The 26556-nt window shown below is 29.0% G+C and overlaps 3 protein-coding genes and 1 long non-coding RNA gene across 4 annotated transcripts in view; 1 reads left to right on the forward strand and 3 right to left on the reverse strand.

The window, feature by feature from the left end:
* Nucleotides 1-26556, reverse strand: part of LOC111620570 (nucleolar protein 10-like) — a 51494-nt gene that overhangs the window by 3156 nt on the left and 21782 nt on the right. The window contains exons 8-16 of the mRNA XM_023362517.1: nucleotides 25426-25575; nucleotides 23559-23625; nucleotides 23417-23469; nucleotides 19061-19139; nucleotides 18319-18446; nucleotides 18134-18232; nucleotides 17971-18045; nucleotides 6146-6304; nucleotides 15-226 (exon numbers count right to left, since the gene is read on the reverse strand). Coding sequence (XP_023218285.1) covers nucleotides 15-226; nucleotides 6146-6304; nucleotides 17971-18045; nucleotides 18134-18232; nucleotides 18319-18446; nucleotides 19061-19139; nucleotides 23417-23469; nucleotides 23559-23625; nucleotides 25426-25575 — 1022 coding nt within the window. The remainder of the gene's footprint in view (nucleotides 1-14; nucleotides 227-6145; nucleotides 6305-17970; nucleotides 18046-18133; nucleotides 18233-18318; nucleotides 18447-19060; nucleotides 19140-23416; nucleotides 23470-23558; nucleotides 23626-25425; nucleotides 25576-26556) is intronic.
* On the forward strand, nucleotides 1217-3474 carry LOC111620578 (trihelix transcription factor GTL1-like). The gene is made up of 4 exons (XM_023362528.1): nucleotides 1217-1881; nucleotides 1962-2096; nucleotides 2162-2197; nucleotides 2305-3474. Exons 1-4 carry the CDS (start codon nucleotides 1788-1790, stop codon nucleotides 2934-2936), a joined length of 897 nt encoding a protein of 298 aa, XP_023218296.1. The 5' UTR covers nucleotides 1217-1787; the 3' UTR covers nucleotides 2937-3474.
* On the reverse strand, nucleotides 3471-6126 carry LOC111620577 (putative nuclease HARBI1). Its single transcript, XM_023362527.1, has 2 exons — nucleotides 4604-6126; nucleotides 3471-4470 (listed from the first exon to the last, which is right to left on the reverse strand). The coding sequence occupies exons 1-2, from the start codon at nucleotides 4850-4852 to the stop codon at nucleotides 3529-3531; spliced, it is 1191 nt and encodes a 396-aa protein (XP_023218295.1). The 5' UTR covers nucleotides 4853-6126; the 3' UTR covers nucleotides 3471-3528.
* Nucleotides 15057-17178, reverse strand: LOC111620579. Its single transcript, XR_002755934.1, has 3 exons — nucleotides 16906-17178; nucleotides 15200-15266; nucleotides 15057-15110 (listed from the first exon to the last, which is right to left on the reverse strand). It is a non-coding gene; the product is annotated as an uncharacterized LOC111620579 (long non-coding RNA).

Raw genomic sequence — 26556 nt, forward strand, 5'->3', positions numbered from 1 at the left:
AGTGATGAAAATACTTTGATTTATCATCTTCATATGCATAATTGAATCCTTTAAATTCATTGCTTTTAAATTCATAAAACTGAGAAGGTTTGGTAGATCCTTCATGACTCTTTTCTTCATGAGTTTTCTGCCTTAATCGTCGGTGTTGTTCTTTTATTTCTTGAATCCAATCTCGATCGTCATCAGAACTATCATCATCTTCGGAACTGGGTCGGCCTTCTTCCTCCTACAAATTTTATAATTAACATCATCATAATTTTTCAAATACAAATCATCTTTTCAAATTTAAATAGCATGAATAATGGTAATAAGATCAATTTGTTTTAAAAGTTACATTTCTTTCTATTACATATCATTACTTTTATAAAGAATTTGCATGATATTGGATGAGCAATGCAGAGACTGCCACTTTGAGTTTAATTCTGCATGGGCCCTCAGAATTTTTTTTTGACAGTTTGATCTGGATGTATTAGTCATTACTCCTGATTACATGGTCACTTACTGTGGGAAGCCAATTATTGGCATCCACCAATAATTGGCTTGATCACAATGGGATGACCAGGTGATGAGGGATGGGATCTGACATATCCAAGACAGACCACCTCCAAAAAATTAGGATTTTTGCTTTGTCTGTGTTCATTCCTAAGTCCCTCAGAGTAATAAGCTGACACCTTAAACATTCAGCCAGCCTTACTTATTACCTCCTTTTTATACATCAGGAGAAACAGTTAAATCTTGAATATTTATTTACTACAGACACAAAGGATATTTGAACTCCTCACTAGATCACTATTACTCACAAGTAAACTTTTTAATTAATTTTTCTATAATTAAATGATCTTTGCAAAGATTATCAATTAAACTTTAAAAAAGTGCCTTGCTAAATTTGTTTTATTGATATATCACTCATTTTGATATTAATGAATATAGTTAATATTAATTATTTAACACTAGATAAATTAATTTAAACCTGTTATTATTAATTATAATTACCTGCCTAGTTTTATCTGCTTTTATATAAAAATTTTTTTAGTTGTTCTGACTTTCTTATAAAATCTATTCTTTTTATCTATAACTTTACCAATAAAATAATTAATACAGCTAATGTAATAGGTAAAAATAATAGATTTTATAAGAAAGTCAAAACAGATAAAAATTTTTTTATAAAGAATAATTTGTCAATATTAAAAGCCTTTTTCATCTTTGAAGGTGATACTTTCTTACAAAATGGGAGTTCTGATAGGAAGTCCTGTTTCGCGCAACTTATGCGAATTAGTCATCCACAAGCGGGAAACCTCCATCATCTCTATGTATCATGATTGCATTGCTATATACTCTTACTCTAGATATATTTATGATATTTTCATTTTATGGCACCATGAGTCCGATTTACAACAATTATTGGATGACGTTAATAATAAACAAACAACAAAAAATATTTAATATAATAAACATTTTCATCCCTTATATTAAATATTTTTGTTGTTTGTTTAACTTGTTTGATTTGCTGTATGTTTTTAGATGTATTTATAATCTGAATCTTAAGAATTAGATAATTTTTATACTGTAAATATACAAGCTGATCCATTTTAATCAAGTCACTGGAATAACTCAAAAAAATATATCCGTACGTTTCTATATTCAACGGTTGACTCAACGGTGAGAAAACGACGTTTCTAAATGGACCGTTGAGTTGTCCGTTGAGATTAGTGACGTCAGTACTGTTTCATCGTTGAGCTCAACGGACTCAACGACCTTAAACGCTGTTGAGTAGACAACGAACTAATATGGAGGCTTCCATGAAGCAAGTAAATTTTTTGTATAAAAATTGTCGATTCACTCTTGCTGTGGACGATGTAATAGCGGACAGATTATTGAAAGGTAAATATATGATAAAACGTGATTGTAGGATTATATTGTATAATTTGGTCAGTATTGAAATACTAAGCTTTCTTTTTCAGAGGCCAACTATCTCAATGAATTTTTTAAAAATTTAATTGGAACAGATATTTGGCCGTCATTAGGTTTGCCTAATGACGTAAATATTGAAGATATCAAACTTATTGAAGATAAATCTAATATAGAAAATGATACAGGTAATACTTTCGAATAATACTTACTTGAATTACTTTAGTTATTAATTTTTGTATTACATTAACAGGAAAGAAGGACCAAAATTATTCAACGAAGAAAAGAGGTAAGCATATGATTTATCATCTGTCTTCCAGCAAATGAACATGTCATAAAATCAGAAATAATTTTAGTTTAGCTATTCTTGACATTTTTTTATTTCCAATTTTACAGATGTATGGACAGATGCCATTATTAAGTTACTAATTTCAGAGAGACTGGCACTTGAGGAACAATTTGGAAAGCCAGGAAACAAAAGAAAATTATGGATGAAAATACACAGTATAATGGTGTCACAAGGGTATAATTTAACTGCTGAAGACTGTGATATGAAATGGAGGAATTTGATAGCAACATATAGGAAAAACAAAGACAGGGCTAGAAAGAGTGGCGAAGGTTGTATCACCTGGCCATATTTTCAACTATTAGATGAAAAATACGGTTACAAAACCAACATATCACCTCCTGCAGAAACACTATTATCTTCTCTTCCTAGCCCTATCTACTCCCAACCTTCACCCATTGACACATCGAATTCTTCCGAAAACTGTAATTTTGCAACTACTTCTAGTCACAATTCTTCCTCATCCTCTCCAATCCCTCATCAAAGTGATACTCCACATTCAAAAAAACCAAAACTGTCAAAAGAAGAACCTCCAGCATGGTTTCAGAACTATGTTGAAAGTAAGAAAAAAGAAGATAAAGAAAAAGAAGAAAGAGAAGAAAGACGTTGGAGAGAATTTCAAAAGATGGAAGAAGAAAAACTTAAAGTTATGAAGCAATTATTAGAAATATTGAAAAAATAACTGAAATGCTTTTATTTACATATTTTTATACAAAATAAATATATATATTGTTTATAACTATAATTTTGGTGTATTCTTTAATTTGTGGATTATCTAGAAATAAACTTTAGATGGAAGTTTTAGGGATGTTTCAGCACATTCAATTTCTTAGTTATTATTACTGGTTCTTGGTATTATATGTATATCTTTAAGTTTGTGCATTAAATATAAGATGAAGTGTGTTTTACTAACATTGCAAAGGCTCATGGACAGTATCTTTTAATAAAACACTTTTCTGTAGATTCAATAATTTCAATAGTATAGAGATAAACATTTATTCTATATCAACTGCTTAATACAATCTAAAAGATTTATATTGTAATGTTTGTAAATCACAATTCATAAGAAGTTACCAATTATGTATACTAATAAATATTTTATTAATGTAGTGTTTATCTGTTTGACAAACTTGGGCAAGTAGACAAAAATTACAATTTCATTACTTTTACTCTCATTATATAAGAGTAAGTTTTATTACATTACATTACAGAAATCTACATGTTAATTATATATAAAACAATTTTAATAAGAGAAATTTGTTTGTTAAATTACGTTAACAATTTGCCAGTAAAAATAATCTATTAGCAATGTGTTCTCTTTTTTTTACTCCATCAACTCTATTCACTTCTGTTCTTTGAGAAAAATTTACAGGGACAGTTGTATTCCAAGATGATGCAGAAACATTATCAAACACATCTAAATATTCATCATTCTCTAAAATACATAAATTATGCAGAATACACGCTGTTACAATAACTTGGGGGATTCGATCAACTCTAAACATAAACAAATGGTTTAGTCTTCTAAATCGCCCAAATAATTGTCCAAATGCTTGTTCAATGACGACCCTACTCGAACTTAAAATTTGATTAAAAAGTTTCTCTTTCCTTGTCAAATGACCATTGTCTTTATAGGGTATCATCATACTTGAAGAAAGTGGATAAGCTCCATCTCCAAGGAGATGGGCCCCTTCTGGAATCATAGGGTTTTTTTCTAGGGCTTCACATAGTGGTGAGTTGCTCCAAACTCTGCAATCGTGTGAAGATCCTGGCCACCCTGCAAACACATCTGTAAACAATAATTTAGAATCACATACTGCTTGAAGAATTACAGATGTATACTGCTTTCTATTAAAATATGCATTTTTTGATGCTTTTGGGGCTGATATCGATATATGGGCTCCATCTATACATCCAATTACATCTGGAAAGCTTATATCTCGTAAGGTCTCAAAGTTCCTTATGGTGCTTTTAGCTTTTTCACCTTTGGGCCAAACAATAATTTTAGATCTTAACGAAGACACGGTTTTAATAAAATATACAAATTCTCTATAGGCATGTCCTCTGCTTATTCCAAATCTGTCCGCAACGCCACGAAACGACTCCTGATTGCCTAACAACCATAGAGACATCAATACAACTGTTTGTAGTGATGTTTCTCTTAGTCCTGTTCGACCAGGGCCAGTCCTTTGTTCAGGAAGCTGTTCCATTAACCTCTAAAATAAAATATCATATTATAGTATAACACAATTATTTATTTTTAAACATTAATAAAAAGCTAAAAAAGCCGAATAAAGCAATTTTTCTGTAGATAGTTACTACAGCTAACAATTCTTAGCAGAGACTTACTTCGACAGTGCTTCTAGAAAGACGAAAATGAGACTTAAAGTCCATGTCGTTGTATCTGGGAACGATATTTTCGACATAGCCTTCTATTTTGGCTTTTTTCGATTTTTCCACTGCAGCAGCATACAGAAATGGAATATCTTCATTATCTTTTTTAGATTTAAAAAACATCTCGTAACCCCCTCTACTCTCAGAAATACTATTTAATAAAACAGTCATAATCGCCACCTTCTCGTTAGTTAAGTACGCCATCTTGAAAAGCGACCTCTCAACACTACTCTCAACGAAAGCGTTTCTTTTTTCTACAGAACGTGACGTCAGATCGTTCAACGGAGGGACTCAACGGAAAATTCACTGTTGAGTCAACCGTTGAATATAGAAACGTACGGTATATCAGAAAAATTAATTTCACAAAATTGTTAGACGTTAAGAGGACCATAAGTTTCATCACAGATGGCACTACATTTGATGAAATTATTTTTTTCTTCGAATAATGAACTTATACAAAAACTTGCACCGATGCTTGTTATGAAGAGAAGACACTGATCTCGATTACATCAAATAATAATAGTTTGCTAATGATTTTTTAAAGCATTTTCTTCCTTTATCCACAGATATGCACTTGTGTACTTTAGTAGCCACATAAAACATCAAATTTCATAACTTCTAATAAATGAATCTTTCAGAAAAAATGTTTCAGATAAAAGTTTGTTCTGAATGAACTTAACAGTAAGTACTCCATCAACCTCAAAATGCATCAGATGTAGGGATCGTCCCATTTTTTCAACAAGCCTCTATATTAAAAACATTGTTATGTGCGGAACATAGAGAGATGGAGGCATTTGAAATTTTCAAGGCAAAGAGCAGGAAATTGTATTAACAACAAAGAATGGGCACCTCATAACAGGCAATGCTTTGTGAGCTGCCTATCCATACATTATGAGGTATGCATATGACAGCCAATTTAAACTGTATTTGATATGAAATTAAATTTTCCTGTTTGGAGATTCAATGAACATTCCACTATGTTCTAATTTCCTGAAGAAGAACTTCAGAGTAGATCAAAAATGTTAGAAAGGCAATAATTTTAGCAAGTTTGTGGAGGTCAAATGTTGAAAGTCAAACAGTACATTTGCATGTTACAAAGAGGGTATTCCATTCCCAGAGAGCTAAAAAGAAAACCTATAAAATCTCTTATTAAGATACAAAAATTTTAACTTTTACAGTGAATATGTAACAAAGCATAAAACATTATATAAAATGTTAAAAACTGTAAATTAAACAGAAAACAGACAATAAAAATGACTTTTACAGGCAATTTCAATGTTATGAAACCAAAAATGGCCAGAAAGTGCACCAAACAGTAGCTGAAAATTTTTGTTTGTTGGCTAAAAAATGTATAAAAATATGAATTTGGCATATGGAAAAGAAGTTAAAAGTATCAAAGTATTATGCATGAGAGAGCAAATTGTTCAAATGTGTGCCTGCATGCATGCACCTGCACACAGTAAACAGAATATTTTAAAATTCACTTGATTAACTTACCTCTTCAATTTGCACTTGAAGTTTTTTCTTCCTTAATTTATCTTTCTTTGATACTATAGGATTTAACAATTTATATTCATCACATTCTTTGTTTATTTCATAGTCAACATTTTCAAATAAGGCTTTGAATCTATCGTCTTCTAAAATATTTCCTGTTTTCTGGAATAAAAAGTATTTATATAATGTAAAATTTGGTCATTTTTAACGCATACAATAATTTATTACTTGGATAAATATAGAATACAGACTCTAGAAGAAGTGTATGATATTTAAATATTAAAAATTACTTAAAATAACTAATAAATGATCTTGTAAATCAATGTTTTTTTCCAATTATTTTCCAACATAATCTCTCTTAATTTCTAAAGAAATTCTATTCTACATGTAAAATATACTAGAGACATTAAATGCTTCATATAGTGAAATCAAACAAAATATAAAATAATATATTTTCTATTCTTTATGTTCATTCCACTAGATGATAACAATTTAAACATGAATAAAAATAAATTGCAGATTTTTAAAATTTATCTGTAATGTTCAGTTATCGTGTTGTTGTTTTGACATACAATCATCCAATACATGTGCACACTACAGCTATAAGGTAAGGCCTAATTTTTGTTCATTTTAAGTGAGCAAGGTCTGCAACCACGTTAACCAGCAATTAGTAAGTGATAGGAAATGATATATAATCTGATCTATTTAATGATATATGTAACAGTCCAGTCTGGATTAAAATTTGAATCTTTACAGTACTATCACTAAATAATATTTTGCCACAGCAGTTGTATAACATTTGGAACATTATATTGATCTTGAAGTTATCTAGCCTTTCTACTACTTAGCATATTAACCTTTCAACAGTTGAATAGTCAGGTATGGTGCTACCCCTTAGTAATGGAGAATAAACGTGCGAAATTTTTAGAGTATTTTTCCACGTGTTTTTTCTCATTACTGTTTCAGAAAAAGATTTTGTAAACAGTTATATCTAGTAAAAAAAGTCTTTTTTTATTGTTATATAATTCATTTTTTATGTGAAGTTTTTTCGCGGTAGTTTTAGGCTAGTTTTTGCTGATACCCCAAAAGAATTTGACATATATATTCGTTGTTCACCACTGCCACATGATCGCCCTTGACAAATATATTCGTCGCTCACTGCTGAGTGGTTAAGAAATTGCATAGGACAGTAAAAACAAAATAATTGAAGAATTCAAAAGATATCTTTACATTTTCTCCCCATCATACCTTGAGATGTCTAATGGTGGATTATGTTCCTGTGATGCAATTGAGTAAAACATGCTATTATTCTGTGTATTTTTTAAAAATATATTTATCATCCTGACTATTTTTATTATTTATCAGTAGAAATNATTTTACACATTTACAATCAATTAAAATCAAACTGTATCAGTGGAATTTGCCTGTCCTTGTGCTTTTCACTAAAGCCTTTGCTGATCTTCTTAATTTCTTGCGTTCTTCTAAATGCTCTCTATTTCTTTCTTCTCTTTTTACTTGTTTATCACTCTGAAATGAAAGTAAGACATTTCAAATAATCAATAACAAATTAAATTAATTAAAGTGTGAATTAATGTTTAGTTGATTGATTAATCAATATACAATACCACTATTTTTTGGTAACTTCAACCTACAGACACTAAGAGTGGATTCAAATTAGAATGGAATGGTGGCAGCAAAATGCTGTGAGAGATGAAGTTAATATAACAACCTGACCACAAAAATTTATAAGCAATCTGGACTTGAACTCTGGTCCCCCAGAATAAGAGGCTAGCTAGAACCTTTACTTTATGGCTATCAACACCAGCACATTAATGCTAAATTGCTAGCCACAATTCCACCCATTATGAATAACCTGATATATGGTATGGTATGGATCCATGATATGATTGACTATCTTAGATGAGGGATGAGAAATATGTTTTCATCTTTATCACACATATGTTATGTGTGGTTTGTGGATCATATGCAGTGGTTTCTGCTAGAAGTGAAGAAAACATGCTGATATAAAATAGTTTAATTTATTTCTACTATCATCTACAGTTTGTACTCTGTTCTCACACACACACACACACACACACACACACACACACACACAACTGATGGGAAAGAGAAAAGGGACGTAATATAATGATGTACTTGATGCTTCCTGTCCCCAGGTAAAATATTGAAGGGAAAAACACAACAGACTTCATATTGAGTTACATAAGTAAAATTATCACAGTACATGATAAATTATAGGGCTGGATCAGATTTGAATGTCAATATTTAAGATGTTGCCAGACATCTTACTGTGCAATCACATAACCCATCAAGAGAATTAATAATGGATTTCATTTAAGATTTTTCTGGATACTCCCATTAGATGTATTTCTGAACTGCATTGCGATTTATCTTTATTTAACTTGTGCTTTACACTCAAACACTACTGAAAAATGGTTATACTTTCACAACTGCACAAGCAATACATATACTTGCGCAATACTGGAAAGATCTCTTTTACACCTGAATAAATGTTAATCTTAATATACATGGTGTTTGCTTTAACACTGATTATTCTGTTGAATTCTAGAATTCTTTTTGTTATTTCTGAATCATAGATATAAATATCTACAGTGCTCCAGGATGCATCTAGTTTAATACTTAACATATACATTAGAATTTCAACAAACTGACATAATAATTTAAAATTTTTGATTATGAAATAAAATAACAACACTAAAGACCAACGCAAATGGAGTGTAAAGTTAAGAAGACAATCAAAATCAATGCCTAGTTTTACCAAGTCTGTTTTGACCTTGATAATGAACAGAGATGATTGTGCTTGCTGGCATTCATTATTATCTTAAAATTTGTTGCCCATGTGCATCAGACTTAACTTAATGGCACAATATCATTATTGCAAATTAATGCTATTGTGCATTTATCAAAATTAAGATTAATCATATTGTTAATGATATTATTAACAATGTTATTGATTAACTAATCATACCATAATGAATAATCAGGTACCAATGATGTACTGTACAATGTCATCCGTAATATGGCATGAATTTATTCACCAACAATAGATAAATAGAAGAATAAAATCACCAAGACACAAAATTGTTATCTCATACATAATTTTTCAACAGGTGACTATGCTTTGCAGAGTAAAAAAACATCTAGCTGAAAGTAATAACTCACAGAATTATTATTTTCAAACCTATACATGACATCTCTCCTTTACCCCAGTTTACTCATGTCCATTGCTTTATGAATGTGTATTGTGTTTTCTCTCAAATTTGATAAAAGTATTTAACATGAGTTAGTGTTCTTATTATAATAATCCAACTAATAAACAAAAAAGGAAAGCTTTAAGTATTGAACAGTTTGAAATAAAACATTTTATAAGACAATTCACTACATACAAAAAACCTTTGTAACTCCAGTGATACTTGTTTACACACCAGTGAACCTTTTCGACCCCATCCGGGTCTTCATCAGGCTACGTTTATGAGGAATTTGAATGCATGTGGAATGGAACATTAAAACAAACTGAATGCGATTCAAAATTTAGAAAAACAAATTAAGAATAAAAATGGAACATTTTTCTCATAAACGTAGCCTGATGAAGACCCGGATGGGGTCGAAAACGTTCACTGCTGTGTAAACAAGTACCACTGGATTTACAAAGGTTTTTTGTATGTGGTGAATTGTATTTCCTCTGGTGTTTACGAAGAAGTTCATTTCTTATTTTATAAGACTGTGGGCAAATTGTAGAGATAAAGTCTTTGCTAGACCTAGGTTAGAATAAAAATAGCATCTAGCCAAGAGCTCATTTATGTTACAGTTTAAATTTCATTGCAAAGATGCAAATTATCAATCTTCAAACCTGGTCTAAATGAACTCTGGAGAAACTTTGCCTATTACATTTACCAGTGTTACTCCCAGCTTTTAGATGTAGGTGAACAAATTTGGTGAATTGTTTTATTACATTACAAAAATGAAGAAGAAAGTAAATATAGAAAAGTATTAAAACTTCACCAAAGAAGGAAAAATGTTTTTTCTGAATTAATTTAGAAATATCCAACCATCAAAGAAACAACAATGTTCATTAGGCTATACTTTTTCTCACGTTTTACATATAAATTTAATAGATTTGACTCATAAAACTCTGATTAATTCACTAATACTGGCTGATCTGTGGTTGATCAGCAAATAGCTTAGAATAAGATCAGTAAAATTTAATTTAATTTTATATTTTTATTATTATTAAAGGCTATTTTAATTGGAACTTACCTTTTTCTTGGTAAAAGTAACAGTCTTATTTCCAACAGAATTATTTGATACTATCATTTCTTCATTCTCCATTTGTTTTAACCGTTCATCTAAACTTGTCCTGAAATTAAAATAAATAATTTTTAAGTATACTTTATATAATTAACATTATACTGTTTGAAATTGTATTAGTGATGAAAATACTTTGATTTATCATCTTCATATGCATAATTGAATCCTTTAAATTCATTGCTTTTAAATTCATAAAACTGAGAAGGTTTGGTAGATCCTTCATGACTCTTTTCTTCATGAGTTTTCTGCCTTAATCGTCGGTGTTGTTCTTTTATTTCTTGAATCCAATCTCGATCGTCATCAGAACTATCATCATCTTCGGAACTGGGTCGGCCTTCTTCCTCCTACAAATTTTATAATTAACATCATCATAATTTTTCAAATACAAATCATCTTTTCAAATTTAAATAGCATGAATAATGGTAATAAGATCAATTTGTTTTAAAAGTTACATTTCTTTCTATTACATATCATTACTTTTATAAAGAATTTGCATGATATTGGATGAGCAATGCAGAGACTGCCACTTTGAGTTTAATTCTGCATGGGCCCTCAGAATTTTTTTTTGACAGTTTGATCTGGATGTATTAGTCATTACTCCTGATTACATGGTCACTTACTGTGGGAAGCCAATTATTGGCATCCACCAATAATTGGCTTGATCACAATGGGATGACCAGGTGATGAGGGATGGGATCTGACATATCCAAGACAGACCACCTCCAAAAAATTAGGATTTTTGCTTTGTCTGTGTTCATTCCTAAGTCCCTCAGAGTAATAAGCTGACACCTTAAACATTCAGCCAGCCTTACTTATTACCTCCTTTTTATACATCAGGAGAAACAGTTAAATCTTGAATATTTATTTACTACAGACACAAAGGATATTTGAACTCCTCACTAGATCACTATTCCTCACAAGTAAACTTTTTAATTAATTTTTCTATAATTAAATGATCTTTGCAAAGATTAACAATTAGACTTTAAAAAAGTGCCTTGCTAAATTTGTTTTATTGATATATCACTCATTTTGATATTAATGAATATAGTTAATATTAATTATTTAACACTAGATAATATAATAATAGTTACTGTCTTTTTTTCTTCTTGAAAATTTGAACATGAAATTTTAACAGCTTTCAAACCAGTTTTATACATAAAAGCTGTTAAAATTTCATGTAAAATAAATAATAAACTAGTTTTCAAGCATTTCAGATGTTATTCAAAACTACAAAGATTTATTATTTATTTACTTTGCTATATAAAACTTTAATGACAGAAAATGGAGCTAAACACTCTAGCTTGTACCATCGAGCCATTTAGCAGATTGGTGAAACAACGTGTTTAAAAAAATAGCTGCAAAAAATGAAATGTTTCTCTCTTTTTTATAGTCTTGAGTCACAATTTTATATCAGTTGTAATAAAATAAAGTCCAGAGAAGGTAGAAAAATGCCATCAACATAAACTTTTATGCAGATGATATAATCATCTGCATAAAAGTTTATGTTGATGGCATTTTTCTAATTATACATCTAAGAGATGTTGATTTATCTGCTTTCTCCTAAAATTACAGCATTAATAAATTATTCAATAAATAAAATACTAAACAAAAATCTGATAATTTGATTTAATTTAGTGAATGATGAATACTTTTTATCACATATGCAGTTATTGGCATATAAGCTACACCAGTGCTTTCCAACCTGTGTGCTGCAACACACGTGTGTCATGAGATTGCCTCAGGTATGTTGTGGAAATGAAATATTAAATATTTTTTAGAATTTCATTTATCTTTCTTCTTTTTACCACCAGTCAACTGAAGGGAAAAGGAGGCAGCATTCACTAAAATAGCAACTGTTGTAAATTTTTGCAGCATCAGAATACCCCCTAACAAAAGTTGCATGCATCTGTGCTTATGCTGGTGTACCAACTCTTAGGAACTTCTATAAACATTGCAGCTTAAAGATGAGGACTAGCTATTTACATATTGATTCAAATTGTCTTTTTATTTTTATAGTATATTTGTAAAATTGTAAGTAGTCGTCTTGGTAAGTTTAGCTTCTGTATTATTAAAATTTTTTAAAATCAACCATAATTTATTTTAAATTTTAGACATTTTTTAAAAATGAACTGTAAAAATTATGGTGTGTCACAGGAACCTTATTATATTCAAAGTGTGTCACTAATTCACATTGGGAAACACTAAGCTACACAGTTATTACTTTACTAAAACAAGGTACCACTTAGTAATTAGTCAATATTTTTTAACCTAATCTGATGAGAAACACTTAGCTAGAGCACTATATTCACACATTAGTTTATGATCTGAAAGTTGGTTGTTTGATTTGTTGACATGAAGCATTAATGCACTAAAGATGCCATCATCAATTTTTCTTGATTACAAATAGGACTGNGTAATTAAAAGATATATTTAATATAAAAATTAAATAAATTTCAATAATAAACTTAATAATAAATATAAATTAATTATTTTTTGTATTTTTTCATGGATATAAGATGACTAAGTTAATATGACCTTTAACTGTAATAACAAAATGTAATCATTATACTTGTTTATCATCACTACAATTCTTGATTGGAATGAAAATAACATCACATCAGAGTCTTAGAGTCTGATGATGTCTCAATTTGTAGAGGATCTGAGCTGGGCCTAATTTATTTTTTTATAAAAGTATGAAAATAAGATATGATGATGACGATGAATGTAATAATTACATCAGAATGCATTTCTTGTTAACAGATCTTGTGTCATTTAGCAAAATTGGGAGATGGTTAGATAATTGTTGTCTCTAAATTTTGTAAAATTAAGTTATTAGGAAGTATCAAAGAGTGTCAAGAATAATGCACAATCTATCCTTTACAGTCTATCAATAATACAGAACTGACACTACAAAATAAATCTAATCTCACTATAATAACAATCACATCATTGATGATACATTTTTTGTGACTGCATTGTATCATTTTTGATCAATTTTCAGATATTGTTCTTTGTTTTGGATTTCAAAACTTTTTGTAAATTGCTACATTTTACATGTTTTGCTGGAAGCTGAAGAGGTTTAGAAACACTCACCAAACTAGAAAATCCAATAGTAAAACATTAGTTTAAGAAATACTGAATAAAAACAAGTATTTTCAACAAACTTAAGTTGTCATCTTTAGGTTAAGATGTAATTTGGAAGATAGAACAAGGAATTTGAAAAAATAACATTCATCAATCAAAATCCATAAGACCTAGACTTCTGTTTGGAATAAAAAAGCACCAAATCTGTTCACTTCTTGAACATTCAAATTAACAGTCCTCCAGAACCACATATCCACAGGAAACTTGGTTACAAACTTATTTTCATCCCTAAAGAATCCCAAGACCCTTTCATGTATAAGACAGCCAAGTTCAGAGCTCTAATTAAGAGAGCCATCACACACTCATCCAATCCTCTGAACAAAATAAAGGAGCTTAAGTATATCTCTCGAACCACCACAGATCACAAATATCATCCTAATCTTATAAAAACTCTAATTAACTGATTTCAAATTCCGCTCACAACAATATCAAATGTCCAAAGTACAAAGTGGTCCATTATAACAATCATCTCTCCATCTTTATGAGATTTACTAAAGACAAGGATATTAGTCTGGCATACAAATAGAATCTTACAATTTATTCCTTATTAAGGAATTTGAAAAATCAATAAATTACAAATCATTTCAGGAGTATATTCCATTCTCCTTACAGAAAACATCAGAGCAACTACAAAATCATTGGACAAATAGACTAAGGAGCATATATATTCTACAAAAAAAAAAGGCAAACCTCTACCACTCTGAGTTCTTTGCAAGCAAAATTGACATCAAGATAGCCTAGATCAAGTTAGCATTATACATCCCAGCTTTAATTAGTTCAAATTAAAGCAACTGGAAAGATTGGAAATCTCCAAGACCTCTTTAAAGAAACAACAATTAATTATAAGGAGATAGAAATGTTCTCCCATGCCTGGAGATCTTTATTTCATATTTCCTGTTGATGTTTCAATCATCCTGAAAACCTAAATGACAATATTATTGGTTGCATGTTGGATACAACTGATAAAATGCCATGTTAATTTTTTTCAAATTCCTTGTTCTATCTTATGACAACCTAAGTTTGTCAAAAATTTTCATTTTTTATTAAGTATTTCTTAAGTTAATATTTATCTCAACCAAACAATCACCTTAAACAATTGGGCTGTAAATCCACTATTATTAATGATACCAAATTACTTAGTATCTAATCATTAATAGCAGATTTATAGCCCGATTGTTTAGTTGTGTATCTATGTATAGAGCTTCAGAATGTTTAGCATACTTAATGTTTTACTGCTGCATTTTCTGATTTGGTGAATGTTTTTAATATATTTTATCTTTTAATTATCTCAGATTGGAAAGAAGTTAATAAATAAAATGAAAGAAAAAATAAAAAGTTTGCAATACAAAAATTAATTTAACTCCTTTACAGAGTATTATTAACAATTTTTACAATATATAATATTACATAAATATACTCACAGGAATGTAATAAGTTAAAACTTTTCTCTCTTCATGTGCCAAGAAGATTAAGCCTTAAAAATATGAATTATATGTATATAAGTTTCTTAATTATTTACATGTTTAATCAATCAGTCGATTCAAATTAATTCATAAATCTTACCTGAATCAGGCACAACACACAAATCATTCAAATCGGTTGTAGCTTGGATTGATGTAAAAATTTTGCCCTTTAAAATATTTCACATATTAATAATCTATTAAAATTATTATAAAAGTATTTATATTCTTTAAACACTTAATCATTTATAGAAAATAAAAATATTACTTTATCAAACAAAAACGTTTAATATAGTTTTAAAAAATATGAGAACCTTTTTTCTAATGCTCATTTATAGGTCCAGTGAGGTCCACAATGGGACAACTGGCTGTTGAGAGATGGGCTCAACATATCTGGGGCAAAACACTCTGAGAATGGAAACTAAATTGAAATCAAAATTCTGCAAATCAGCAAGTTGGCATTTTTACCTTCTCAGATGTGTATCTGTCCCAAACTCTGCATATAGAAATCATTATTTACATATCCAATACTTTTTTAAAAAAGTTTACTGCTGGTATGAATGAATAGTGTCTGAATTGCCATGCATCCTACTGAAAGTAGGACAATCCTACAATTACAATAGATGTCCTATATCCTACATAGAAGATTAATTGTCCTACTTTACACAGAACTTTCATTTACTCACATTTTTATGTATCAAATTTAATATTTCCACAACTTTGACTTGTAACATTTTCACTTGCAAGTCAGTTTGTGAAATTTGACATTGTGACTAGTATATTGACTAACCCTCCAAATGCCTTATAACATCAGGCTATAATTTGGCAATAATAATTATAACATTAATTATAATTATAAGTTATAATTATTATTGCCAAATTATAGCCTGATGTTATAAGGCATTTGGAGAATTATTGCTATGTATTGGGTTTGTTGTAGGTGTTTATATTTATAGTATATTGACAACTTAGTTTCTAATTTGGAGGACAGATTTCCAGATAATGACCTCTCTGTGTTATCTAGCTTTGACAAAATTATCAATCCAACAAGATATCCAAGTACTGTGACTGATGTGTAGGAATATGGTTCTGAACAATTTGAAAAGCTATTGTAAAAATATAGCAATGTTATTAATAAAAAAAATCACAGTAAGACTTGCTTGTTTAAGCATACTGTATCAAATATTAACTACGTGACTTTCAAGGACAATTGTTTTAATTTAATCAAACCTGGTTCAGAGCACCACAAACTGTTTCTAGATTTTTGTACTTGAGCTGTTTGTGGTCTTGGAATACCAATGATCAGTGCAGCTTGTGAAAGAGCCTTTAGTATTAGAATAGAATAAAATATAAACAAAGAAGTTCTTCATAGAAGCAGTCTCAATACACTCATGTCTCTTGCTATTAACAATCCTTCAATATAAGATTTCCCATATAAAACATCTGTAACAAATTTTGAGATCATGAAAGAAAGACAAAAGCATTGAGTGATGATAAGTTTAAGTATGTACCAGTGCTGTATTATCTTGTAATGTACAAAGTACACAATAAATGCATTTTTTGAAACAGACTGATGTGACAATTACCTAAGTTGACTCACAAAATTTTTGAGTTACATTATACTTTGTTTACATATATAAACAAAAAAAAAACTTTACATTCAAGAATTAAGTCATTTTAAACAATTAAAAAGAGACACAAAAAACATTAAATTAATTGAGATGTCAATTAAACACAAATTTAAGCTTTTCTAAAAAAATAAAACTTAAATATAATAAATTATTATACAGTTTTACATTATATACTTACATTATTAGCATCCCATAATTTGACAATTTTGCTGTCCATTGAGATAACCAAATTCTGCGATTTATGAAATTCAATATCTTTAATAGGTAACCCATACATATGATCTTTTACGTAAAATGGTTTATCTGAACGAATATCATATACTAAAATCTAAAATAAAAATAATAAGAATTCTATCACTCAATTTTATACATTAATTATAAATTATCAATAACCTCCTCAATTTCAGAACTGGACAGTAGAACAAAAATTGTAACATATTCACAAACCTCATAGTCCAGCAGTATAGTATATGACAATGTTGTTCCATTGCTACGACAAGCCACTCTATTAAGAATGATCCTATGATTGGAATATATTAGGAACAACTGTATTAACTATAAACAAAAAAAAAGTCTGTTCCCCGTGTGAGGTAAACCTGTTACGATGCTTCTCTGTAAGGCTGCAGGCATCCAAAAATCATTCATACTTCCAGTGATGTAATCAGTTTTAAATTTTGTATTTGATGCATTCAATTTTTAAGTGTGTATTCCATGGATCATTAAACATTCTATTCTAGAATTCTATTGTTCCAGAGGAAGACCTTTGTAAGCCAAACATGTTCCGAGTATCTGGATTTCATACTGCTGGACTGACTACCTTGAGATGTCTAATGGTGGATTATGTTCCTGTGATGCAATTGAGTAAAACATGCTATTATTCTGTGTATTTTTTAAAAATATATTTATCATCCTGACTATTTTTATTATTTATCAGTAGAAATGTAACTAAAAAGTTATTAATATGTTTATTTTACCATAATATTTTAATAATAATTCCTCAAATATTTAAAATTGATTGACAACTGAAACTTTCCTTTATTTGTAAAACTACAAACTAATAACTGAATAGCATTAGAATCTAATGTAAACAGTCTAAATATCTGTTCACAATATGCCAATATTCTGAGTATTACCTCAAGGTTTAAAGATTCAACAGTTATTACATAACTGAATAAATAATTATCAATTTAATTATCATATTTTCTAACTTTAATGTTGAAAAATAGTTAAAAAAATCTCTTACCTTTTTCTTTGATCCTCCACCTTCTTTTTCTTCTTGTAATTTTAATGCTAATTCACGATTTATCTGAGGAAGTTTCTGTAATATAAAATATAAATAACATTATTAATTTTGATTATAAAGGTAATAAATTGATATAATTTCAATAATATTTTATAATTCTTACTTTTATCTTTACTCTATTAGTTCTTTCTGCTTCAATTTTCTCTCTTATTTTCTTCTGTCGATATTCTTCATAGGCAAAAGGTTCAGATATTGATTTAGCCTGAAATTAATAAAAATATTTGTTGCATTCAATAATCATTTAATTTTTAATTGATGCAAAATAATATATATATATATTATCAATACCTTATGATATAATCTCATATCTATAAAATATCCGTGCATATATGCTCTTAGTAGATTCGTGCCTATTAAATGAGAGAGTCCCAAGTTGCCAAGTTCCTTCTTTGACACAAATTTATAATCATCGTACACTAATATAAAAATATAAATTAAAATTTATTATCATATCAGAAAAAAATTAATATTTAATTGATATAATAGGCTAATCCTATACAATAAAATACTGTAGAAAAGCTGAATATTCAAGCATCATTCATTACAAAGAGTCAAAAATGTTTAATTTTTGACTCATTGTTATAACACTTTTATGATAGAAAACACAAAAAACAATTTGAGTAATGCAGTTACTGACATAGACTAAACTGGGACTAAAACTTTAAGAGAGATGAATACAAACTTCTAATTATAATTAGGGTTGTGGAGAGTAAACATACAACTATTAGACATCCACGATTGCCATAACAATAATCAGGCTATAATTTGGAAATATTAATTATGAATTAAAAATAAATTTGGCACTAGAGGGAGGCGTTAGGTGCCATCTCATATTAAATTTAATAATTATAATATTTAATTAATTAATTTAGAATAAACATACAACTATTATTAGGAAGAAACATTCCTTTAAGTAACATAACCTTTAATAGTGTTCAATGTAAATGCTATATTAAAATAATAAATTGTTTTAATCTATAATTCCTTAAAAGTACAGAATGGATAAAGGTACAAAGCAATTTTTAATTACCTATATCTTGGCCAGATTCTTCTAATTCTTCTGTTAAACTGTCTAAGAAGGAACACCATTTAGGAGCTGGTCCCAAAGCCTATAAAAATAAAATAATTAAAATTTATACAGAAATCTATATTCTTTCTGCTCAGAGTTTAAAATACTACACAAATCCATGAAAGCATGAAAAATGCCTATCAAATGCTTTTTTATCACTTTGTCTGTCTTGTAGCCCTGGCTACAAGATAGACAAAGTGATGATAAAGACTTGACATATCTAATTAAAATTATCACAAAAATTTCTGGTATTCTAATATGAAAGATGGCCATGCAGCCAAGGCAGTGAAAGCAGTCTGCCACTGTAGGAATCCCAATTGAATCTCGGCAAGAAATCTTCAGAAATTTCCAGCTGTGTTGAGCCCTGTTCCTCACCCACTTGGTCACCTTGTGGGCCTAGCCAAACTCCTAATGAAAAAGAAGAAAAGACCCTCTAAATACCCACAGAATAGAAAAAGTGAAGAAGAGAAAAAATCTTGAATCCAAGATATCTAGAGAGGCAGATACCTTTACTGCCTTGGTCAACCAGTTATCATTAAACCATTGATTACTACTTAGCTCTATAACAAATTTTCAAAATTTTATAAATAAAAACTGAATTGTTTCATAGAAGTATACTTAAAACTTTTTCTCAGCATTACAAAATTTCTCAAGATTCCAGTTGGTATTATCGTAAGTAACTTTTTAACTATTTGGTGAAAGTGTCATTAAATCATATTTCTAATTCTACAGATTATGGGTCTAAATTTAATGAATGTTTCTGTCAATCTTAATTTTAATGAATCTTATAATTTAGGAAAAGTATGCTTTAGTTGTAGAGGTGTGTTGCACCTCTACAACTAAAGAGTAAACATACAACTATTATTTGTAGTTAAATATAGGATATAATTAATCCTATATTTAACCATAGTTAAATAACAAGAAAATATGATTACGGAACATTCAAAAGTTCAATAAAACTTTGTAGAATTTTCATATTTTATATTTTATTTTATTTTCTATTTATATAAGCAATAGAATATAAAAAAAATAAATTTTATTTAAATAATCTTGTAATTAAANTTTTTGTATAAAAATTGTCGATTCACTCTTGCTGTGGACGATGTAATAGCGGACAGATTATTGAAAGGTAAATATATGATAAAACGTGATTGTAGGATTATATTGTATAATTTGGTCAGTATTGAAATACTAAGCTTTCTTTTTCAGAGGCCAACTATCTCAATGAATTTTTTAAAAATTTAATTGGAACAGATATTTGGCCGTCATTAGGTTTGCCTAATGACGTAAATATTGAAGATATCAAACTTATTGAAGATAAATCTAATATAGAAAATGATACAGGTAATACTTTCGAATAATACTTACTTGAATTACTTTAGTTATTAATTTTTGTATTACATTAACAGGAAAGAAGGACCAAAATTATTCAACGAAGAAAAGAGGTAAGCATATGATTTATCATCTGTCTTCCAGCAAATGAACATGTCATAAAATCAGAAATAATTTTAGTTTAGCTATTCTTGACATTTTTTTATTTCCAATTTTACAGATGTATGGACAGATGCCATTATTAAGTTACTAATTTCAGAGAGACTGGCACTTGAGGAACAATTTGGAAAGCCAGGAAACAAAAGAAAATTATGGATGAAAATACACAGTATAATGGTGTCACAAGGGTATAATTTAACTGCTGAAGACTGTGATATGAAATGGAGGAATTTGATAGCAACATATAGGAAAAACAAAGACAGGGCTAGAAAGAGTGGCGAAGGTTGTATCACCTGGCCATATTTTCAACTATTAGATGAAAAATACGGTTACAAAACCAACATATCACCTCCTGCAGAAACACTATTATCTTCTCTTCCTAGCCCTATCTACTCCCAACCTTCACCCATTGACACATCGAATTCTTCCGAAAACTGTAATTTTGCAACTACTTCTAGTCACAATTCTTCCTCATCCTCTCCAATCCCTCATCAAAGTGATACTCCACATTCAAAAAAACCAAAACTGTCAAAAGAAGAACCTCCAGCATGGTTTCAGAACTATGTTGAAAGTAAGAAAAAAGAAGATAAAGAAAAAGAAGAAAGAGAAGAAAGACGTTGGAGAGAATTTCAAAAGATGGAAGAAGAAAAACTTAAAGTTATGAAGCAATTATTAGAAATATTGAAAAAANTTAATATAAAAATTAAATAAATTTCAATAATAAACTTAATAATAAATATAAATTAATTATTTTTTGTATTTTTTCATGGATATAAGATGACTAAGTTAATATGACCTTTAACTGTAATAACAAAATGTAATCATTATACTTGTTTATCATCACTACAATTCTTGATTGGAATGAAAATAACATCACATCAGAGTCTTAGAGTCTGATGATGTCTCAATTTGTAGAGGATCTGAGCTGGGCCTAATTTATTTTTTTATAAAAGTATGAAAATAAGATATGATGATGACGATGAATGTAATAATTACATCATTATGCATTTCTTGTTAACAGATCTTGTGTCATTTAGCAAAATTGGGAGATGGTTAGATAATTGTTGTCTCTAAATTTTGTAAAATTAAGTTATTAGGAAGTATCAAAGAGTGTCAAGAATAATGCACAATCTATCCTTTACAGTCTATCAATAATACAGAACTGACACTACAAAATAAATCTAATCTCACTATAATAACAATCACATCATTGATGATACATTTTTTGTGACTGCATTGTATCATTTTTGATCAATTTTCAGATATTGTTCTTTGTTTTGGATTTCAAAACTTTTTGTAAATTGCTACATTTTACATGTTTTGCTGGAAGCTGAAGAGGTTTAGAAACACTCACCAAACTAGAAAATCCAATAGTAAAACATTAGTTTAAGAAATACTGAATAAAAACAAGTATTTTCAACAAACTTAAGTTGTCATCTTTAGGTTAAGATGTAATTTGGAAGATAGAACAAGGAATTTGAAAAAATAACATTCATCAATCAAAATCCATAAGACCTAGACTTCTGTTTGGAATAAAAAAGCACCAAATCTGTTCACTTCTTGAACATTCAAATTAACAGTCCTCCAGAACCACATATCCACAGGAAACTTGGTTACAAACTTATTTTCATCCCTAAAGAATCCCAAGACCCTTTCATGTATAAGACAGCCAAGTTCAGAGCTCTAATTAAGAGAGCCATCACACACTCATCCAATCCTCTGAACAAAATAAAGGAGCTTAAGTATATCTCTCGAACCACCACAGATCACAAATATCATCCTAATCTTATAAAAACTCTAATTAACTGATTTCAAATTCCGCTCACAACAATATCAAATGTCCAAAGTACAAAGTGGTCCATTATAACAATCATCTCTCCATCTTTATGAGATTTACTAAAGACAAGGATATTAGTCTGGCATACAAATAGAATCTTACAATTTATTCCTTATTAAGGAATTTGAAAAATCAATAAATTACAAATCATTTCAGGAGTATATTCCATTCTCCTTACAGAAAACATCAGAGCAACTACAAAATCATTGGACAAATAGACTAAGGAGCATATATATTCTACAAAAAAAAAAGGCAAACCTCTACCACTCTGAGTTCTTTGCAAGCAAAATTGACATCAAGATAGCCTAGATCAAGTTAGCATTATACATCCCAGCTTTAATTAGTTCAAATTAAAGCAACTGGAAAGATTGGAAATCTCCAAGACCTCTTTAAAGAAACAACAATTAATTATAAGGAGATAGAAATGTTCTCCCATGCCTGGAGATCTTTATTTCATATTTCCTGTTGATGTTTCAATCATCCTGAAAACCTAAATGACAATATTATTGGTTGCATGTTGGATACAACTGATAAAATGCCATGTTAATTTTTTTCAAATTCCTTGTTCTATCTTATGACAACCTAAGTTTGTCAAAAATTTTCATTTTTTATTAAGTATTTCTTAAGTTAATATTTATCTCAACCAAACAATCACCTTAAACAATTGGGCTGTAAATCCACTATTATTAATGATACCAAATTACTTAGTATCTAATCATTAATAGCAGATTTATAGCCCGATTGTTTAGTTGTGTATCTATGTATAGAGCTTCAGAATGTTTAACATACTTAATGTTTTACTGCTGCATTTTCTGATTTGGTGAATGTTTTTAATATATTTTATCTTTTAATTATCTCAGATTGGAAAGAAGTTAATAAATAAAATGAAAGAAAAAATAAAAAGTTTGCAATACAAAAATTAATTTAACTCCTTTACAGAGTATTATTAACAATTTTTACAATATATAATATTACATAAATATACTCACAGGAATGTAATAAGTTAAAACTTTTCTCTCTTCATGTGCCAAGAAGATTAAGCCTTAAAAATATGAATTATATGTATATAAGTTTCTTAATTATTTACATGTTTAATCAATCAGTCGATTCAAATTAATTCATAAATCTTACCTGAATCAGGCACAACACACAAATCATTCAAATCGGTTGTAGCTTGGATTGATGTAAAAATTTTGCCCTTTAAAATATTTCACATATTAATAATCTATTAAAATTATTATAAAAGTATTTATATTCTTTAAACACTTAATCATTTATAGAAAATAAAAATATTACTTTATCAAACAAAAACGTTTAATATAGTTTTAAAAAATATGAGAACCTTTTTTCTAATGCTCATTTATAGGTCCAGTGAGGTCCACAATGGGACAACTGGCTGTTGAGAGATGGGCTCAACATATCTGGGGCAAAACACTCTGAGAATGGAAACTAAATTGAAATCAAAATTCTGCAAATCAGCAAGTTGGCATTTTTACCTTCTCAGATGTGTATCTGTCCCAAACTCTGCATATAGAAATCATTATTTACATATCCAATACTTTTTTAAAAAAGTTTACTGCTGGTATGAATGAATAGTGTCTGAATTGCCATGCATCCTACTGAAAGTAGGACAATCCTACAATTACAATAGATGTCCTATATCCTACATAGAAGATTAATTGTCCTACTTTACACAGAACTTTCATTTACTCACATTTTTATGTATCAAATTTAATATTTCCACAACTTTGACTTGTAACATTTTCACTTGCAAGTCAGTTTGTGAAATTTGACATTGTGACTAGTATATTGACTAACCCTCCAAATGCCTTATAACATCAGGCTATAATTTGGCAATAATAATTATAACATTAATTATAATTATAAGTTATAATTATTATTGCCAAATTATAGCCTGATGTTATAAGGCATTTGGAGAATTATTGCTATGTATTGGGTTTGTTGTAGGTGTTTATATTTATAGTATATTGACAACTTAGTTTCTAATTTGGAGGACAGATTTCCAGATAATGACCTCTCTGTGTTATCTAGCTTTGACAAAATTATCAATCCAACAAGATATCCAAGTACTGTGACTGATGTGTAGGAATATGGTTCTGAACAATTTGAAAAGCTATTGTAAAAATATAGCAATGTTATTAATAAAAAAAATCACAGTAAGACTTGCTTGTTTAAGCATACTGTATCAAATATTAACTACGTGACTTTCAAGGACAATTGTTTTAATTTAATCAAACCTGGTTCAGAGCACCACAAACTGTTTCTAGATTTTTGTACTTGAGCTGTTTGTGGTCTTGGAATACCAATGATCAGTGCAGCTTGTGAAAGAGCCTTTAGTATTAGAATAGAATAAAATATAAACAAAGAAGTTCTTCATAGAAGCAGTCTCAATACACTCATGTCTCTTGCTATTAACAATCCTTCAATATAAGATTTCCCATATAAAACATCTGTAACAAATTTTGAGATCATGAAAGAAAGACAAAAGCATTGAGTGATGATAAGTTTAAGTATGTACCAGTGCTGTATTATCTTGTAATGTACAAAGTACACAATAAATGCATTTTTTGAAACAGACTGATGTGACAATTACCTAAGTTGACTCACAAAATTTTTGAGTTACATTATACTTTGTTTACATATATAAACAAAAAAAAACTTTACATTCAAGAATTAAGTCATTTTAAACAATTAAAAAGAGACACAAAAAACATTAAATTAATNTTTTTTGAAACAGACTGATGTGACAATTACCTAAGTTGACTCACAAAATTTTTGAGTTACATTATACTTTGTTTACATATATAAACAAAAAAAAAACTTTACATTCAAGAATTAAGTCATTTTAAACAATTAAAAAGAGACACAAAAAACATTAAATTAATTGAGATGTCAATTAAACACAAATTTAAGCTTTTCTAAAAAAATAAAACTTAAATATAATAAATTATTATACAGTTTTACATTATATACTTACATTATTAGCATCCCATAATTTGACAATTTTGCTGTCCATTGAGATAACCAAATTCTGCGATTTATGAAATTCAATATCTTTAATAGGTAACCCATACATATGATCTTTTACGTAAAATGGTTTATCTGAACGAATATCATATACTAAAATCTAAAATAAAAATAATAAGAATTCTATCACTCAATTTTATACATTAATTATAAATTATCAATAACCTCCTCAATTTCAGAACTGGACAGTAGAACAAAAATTGTAACATATTCACAAACCTCATAGTCCAGCAGTATAGTATATGACAATGTTGTTCCATTGCTACGACAAGCCACTCTATTAAGAATGATCCTATGATTGGAATATATTAGGGACAACTGTATTAACTATAAACAAAAAAAAAGTCTGTTCCCCGTGTGAGGTAAACCTGTTACGATGCTTCTCTGTAAGGCTGCAGGCATCCAAAAATCATTCATACTTCCAGTGATGTAATCAGTTTTAAATTTTGTATTTGATGCATTCAATTTTTAAGTGTGTATTCCATGGATCATTAAACATTCTATTCTAGAATTCTATTGTTCCAGAGGAAGACCTTTGTAAGCCAAACATGTTCCGAGTATCTGGATTTCATACTGCTGGACTGACTATAAGGTTTGTGGATACATATTTTTGTTATAAACTATAGCAATGTTTCTTAACCGTTTTTAAAATGGCAAAAACTCAATCTTGAAATATGTATTATTCTCAAGCTTGATAATTTTAAGCTATATATATATTCTACTGGATAATAAAAATATAGACAAATAATTTAAGCATGCTGTGAAAATTTAACTATAAGGTCAAGTGTGCCAAGAGATAAAAAAGGTTGAAAAACACTGCCTTAGAGTGACTTTTTTTTTTCAGATGTGTACACTAGCCAGATGGCTGAGCCCATAGGTTTTTCTGAAATAAAAAGTCAAAATTTAAACATGAAAAAAATTTTGATTAGTTCTTTAAATGATCAACAACTTAATATAAAAATATTGGTTTTATGATTAATTTTTAACTGAGAAATACTTTATTTACATTATAATGACTAATAAAAAATTAATTTACAATTAATAAAGCTTTAAAAAATATAATAATTTTTATAGATTCATA

Source organism: Centruroides sculpturatus, unplaced genomic scaffold, assembly GCF_000671375.1.
Source record: "Centruroides sculpturatus isolate CEXI.00-Female unplaced genomic scaffold, Cexi_2.0 scaffold321, whole genome shotgun sequence".
NCBI classification, from domain to species: Eukaryota; Metazoa; Arthropoda; class Arachnida; order Scorpiones; family Buthidae; genus Centruroides; species Centruroides sculpturatus.

Coding starts and splice junctions, on each gene's coding strand:
- LOC111620578 (XM_023362528.1), top strand. CDS start 1,788: ATGGAGGCTTCCATGAAGCAAGTAAATTTTTTGTATAAAAATTGTCGA. Junction 2,097..2,161: donor TAATATAGAAAATGATACAG/GTAATACTTTCG, acceptor TTACATTAACAG/GAAAGAAGGACCAAAATTAT. Junction 2,198..2,304: donor TTATTCAACGAAGAAAAGAG/GTAAGCATATGA, acceptor CCAATTTTACAG/ATGTATGGACAGATGCCATT.
- LOC111620577 (XM_023362527.1), bottom strand. CDS start 4,852: ATGGCGTACTTAACTAACGAGAAGGTGGCGATTATGACTGTTTTATTA. Junction 4,471..4,603: donor TTTCTAGAAGCACTGTCGAA/GTAAGTCTCTGC, acceptor ATTTTATTTTAG/AGGTTAATGGAACAGCTTCC.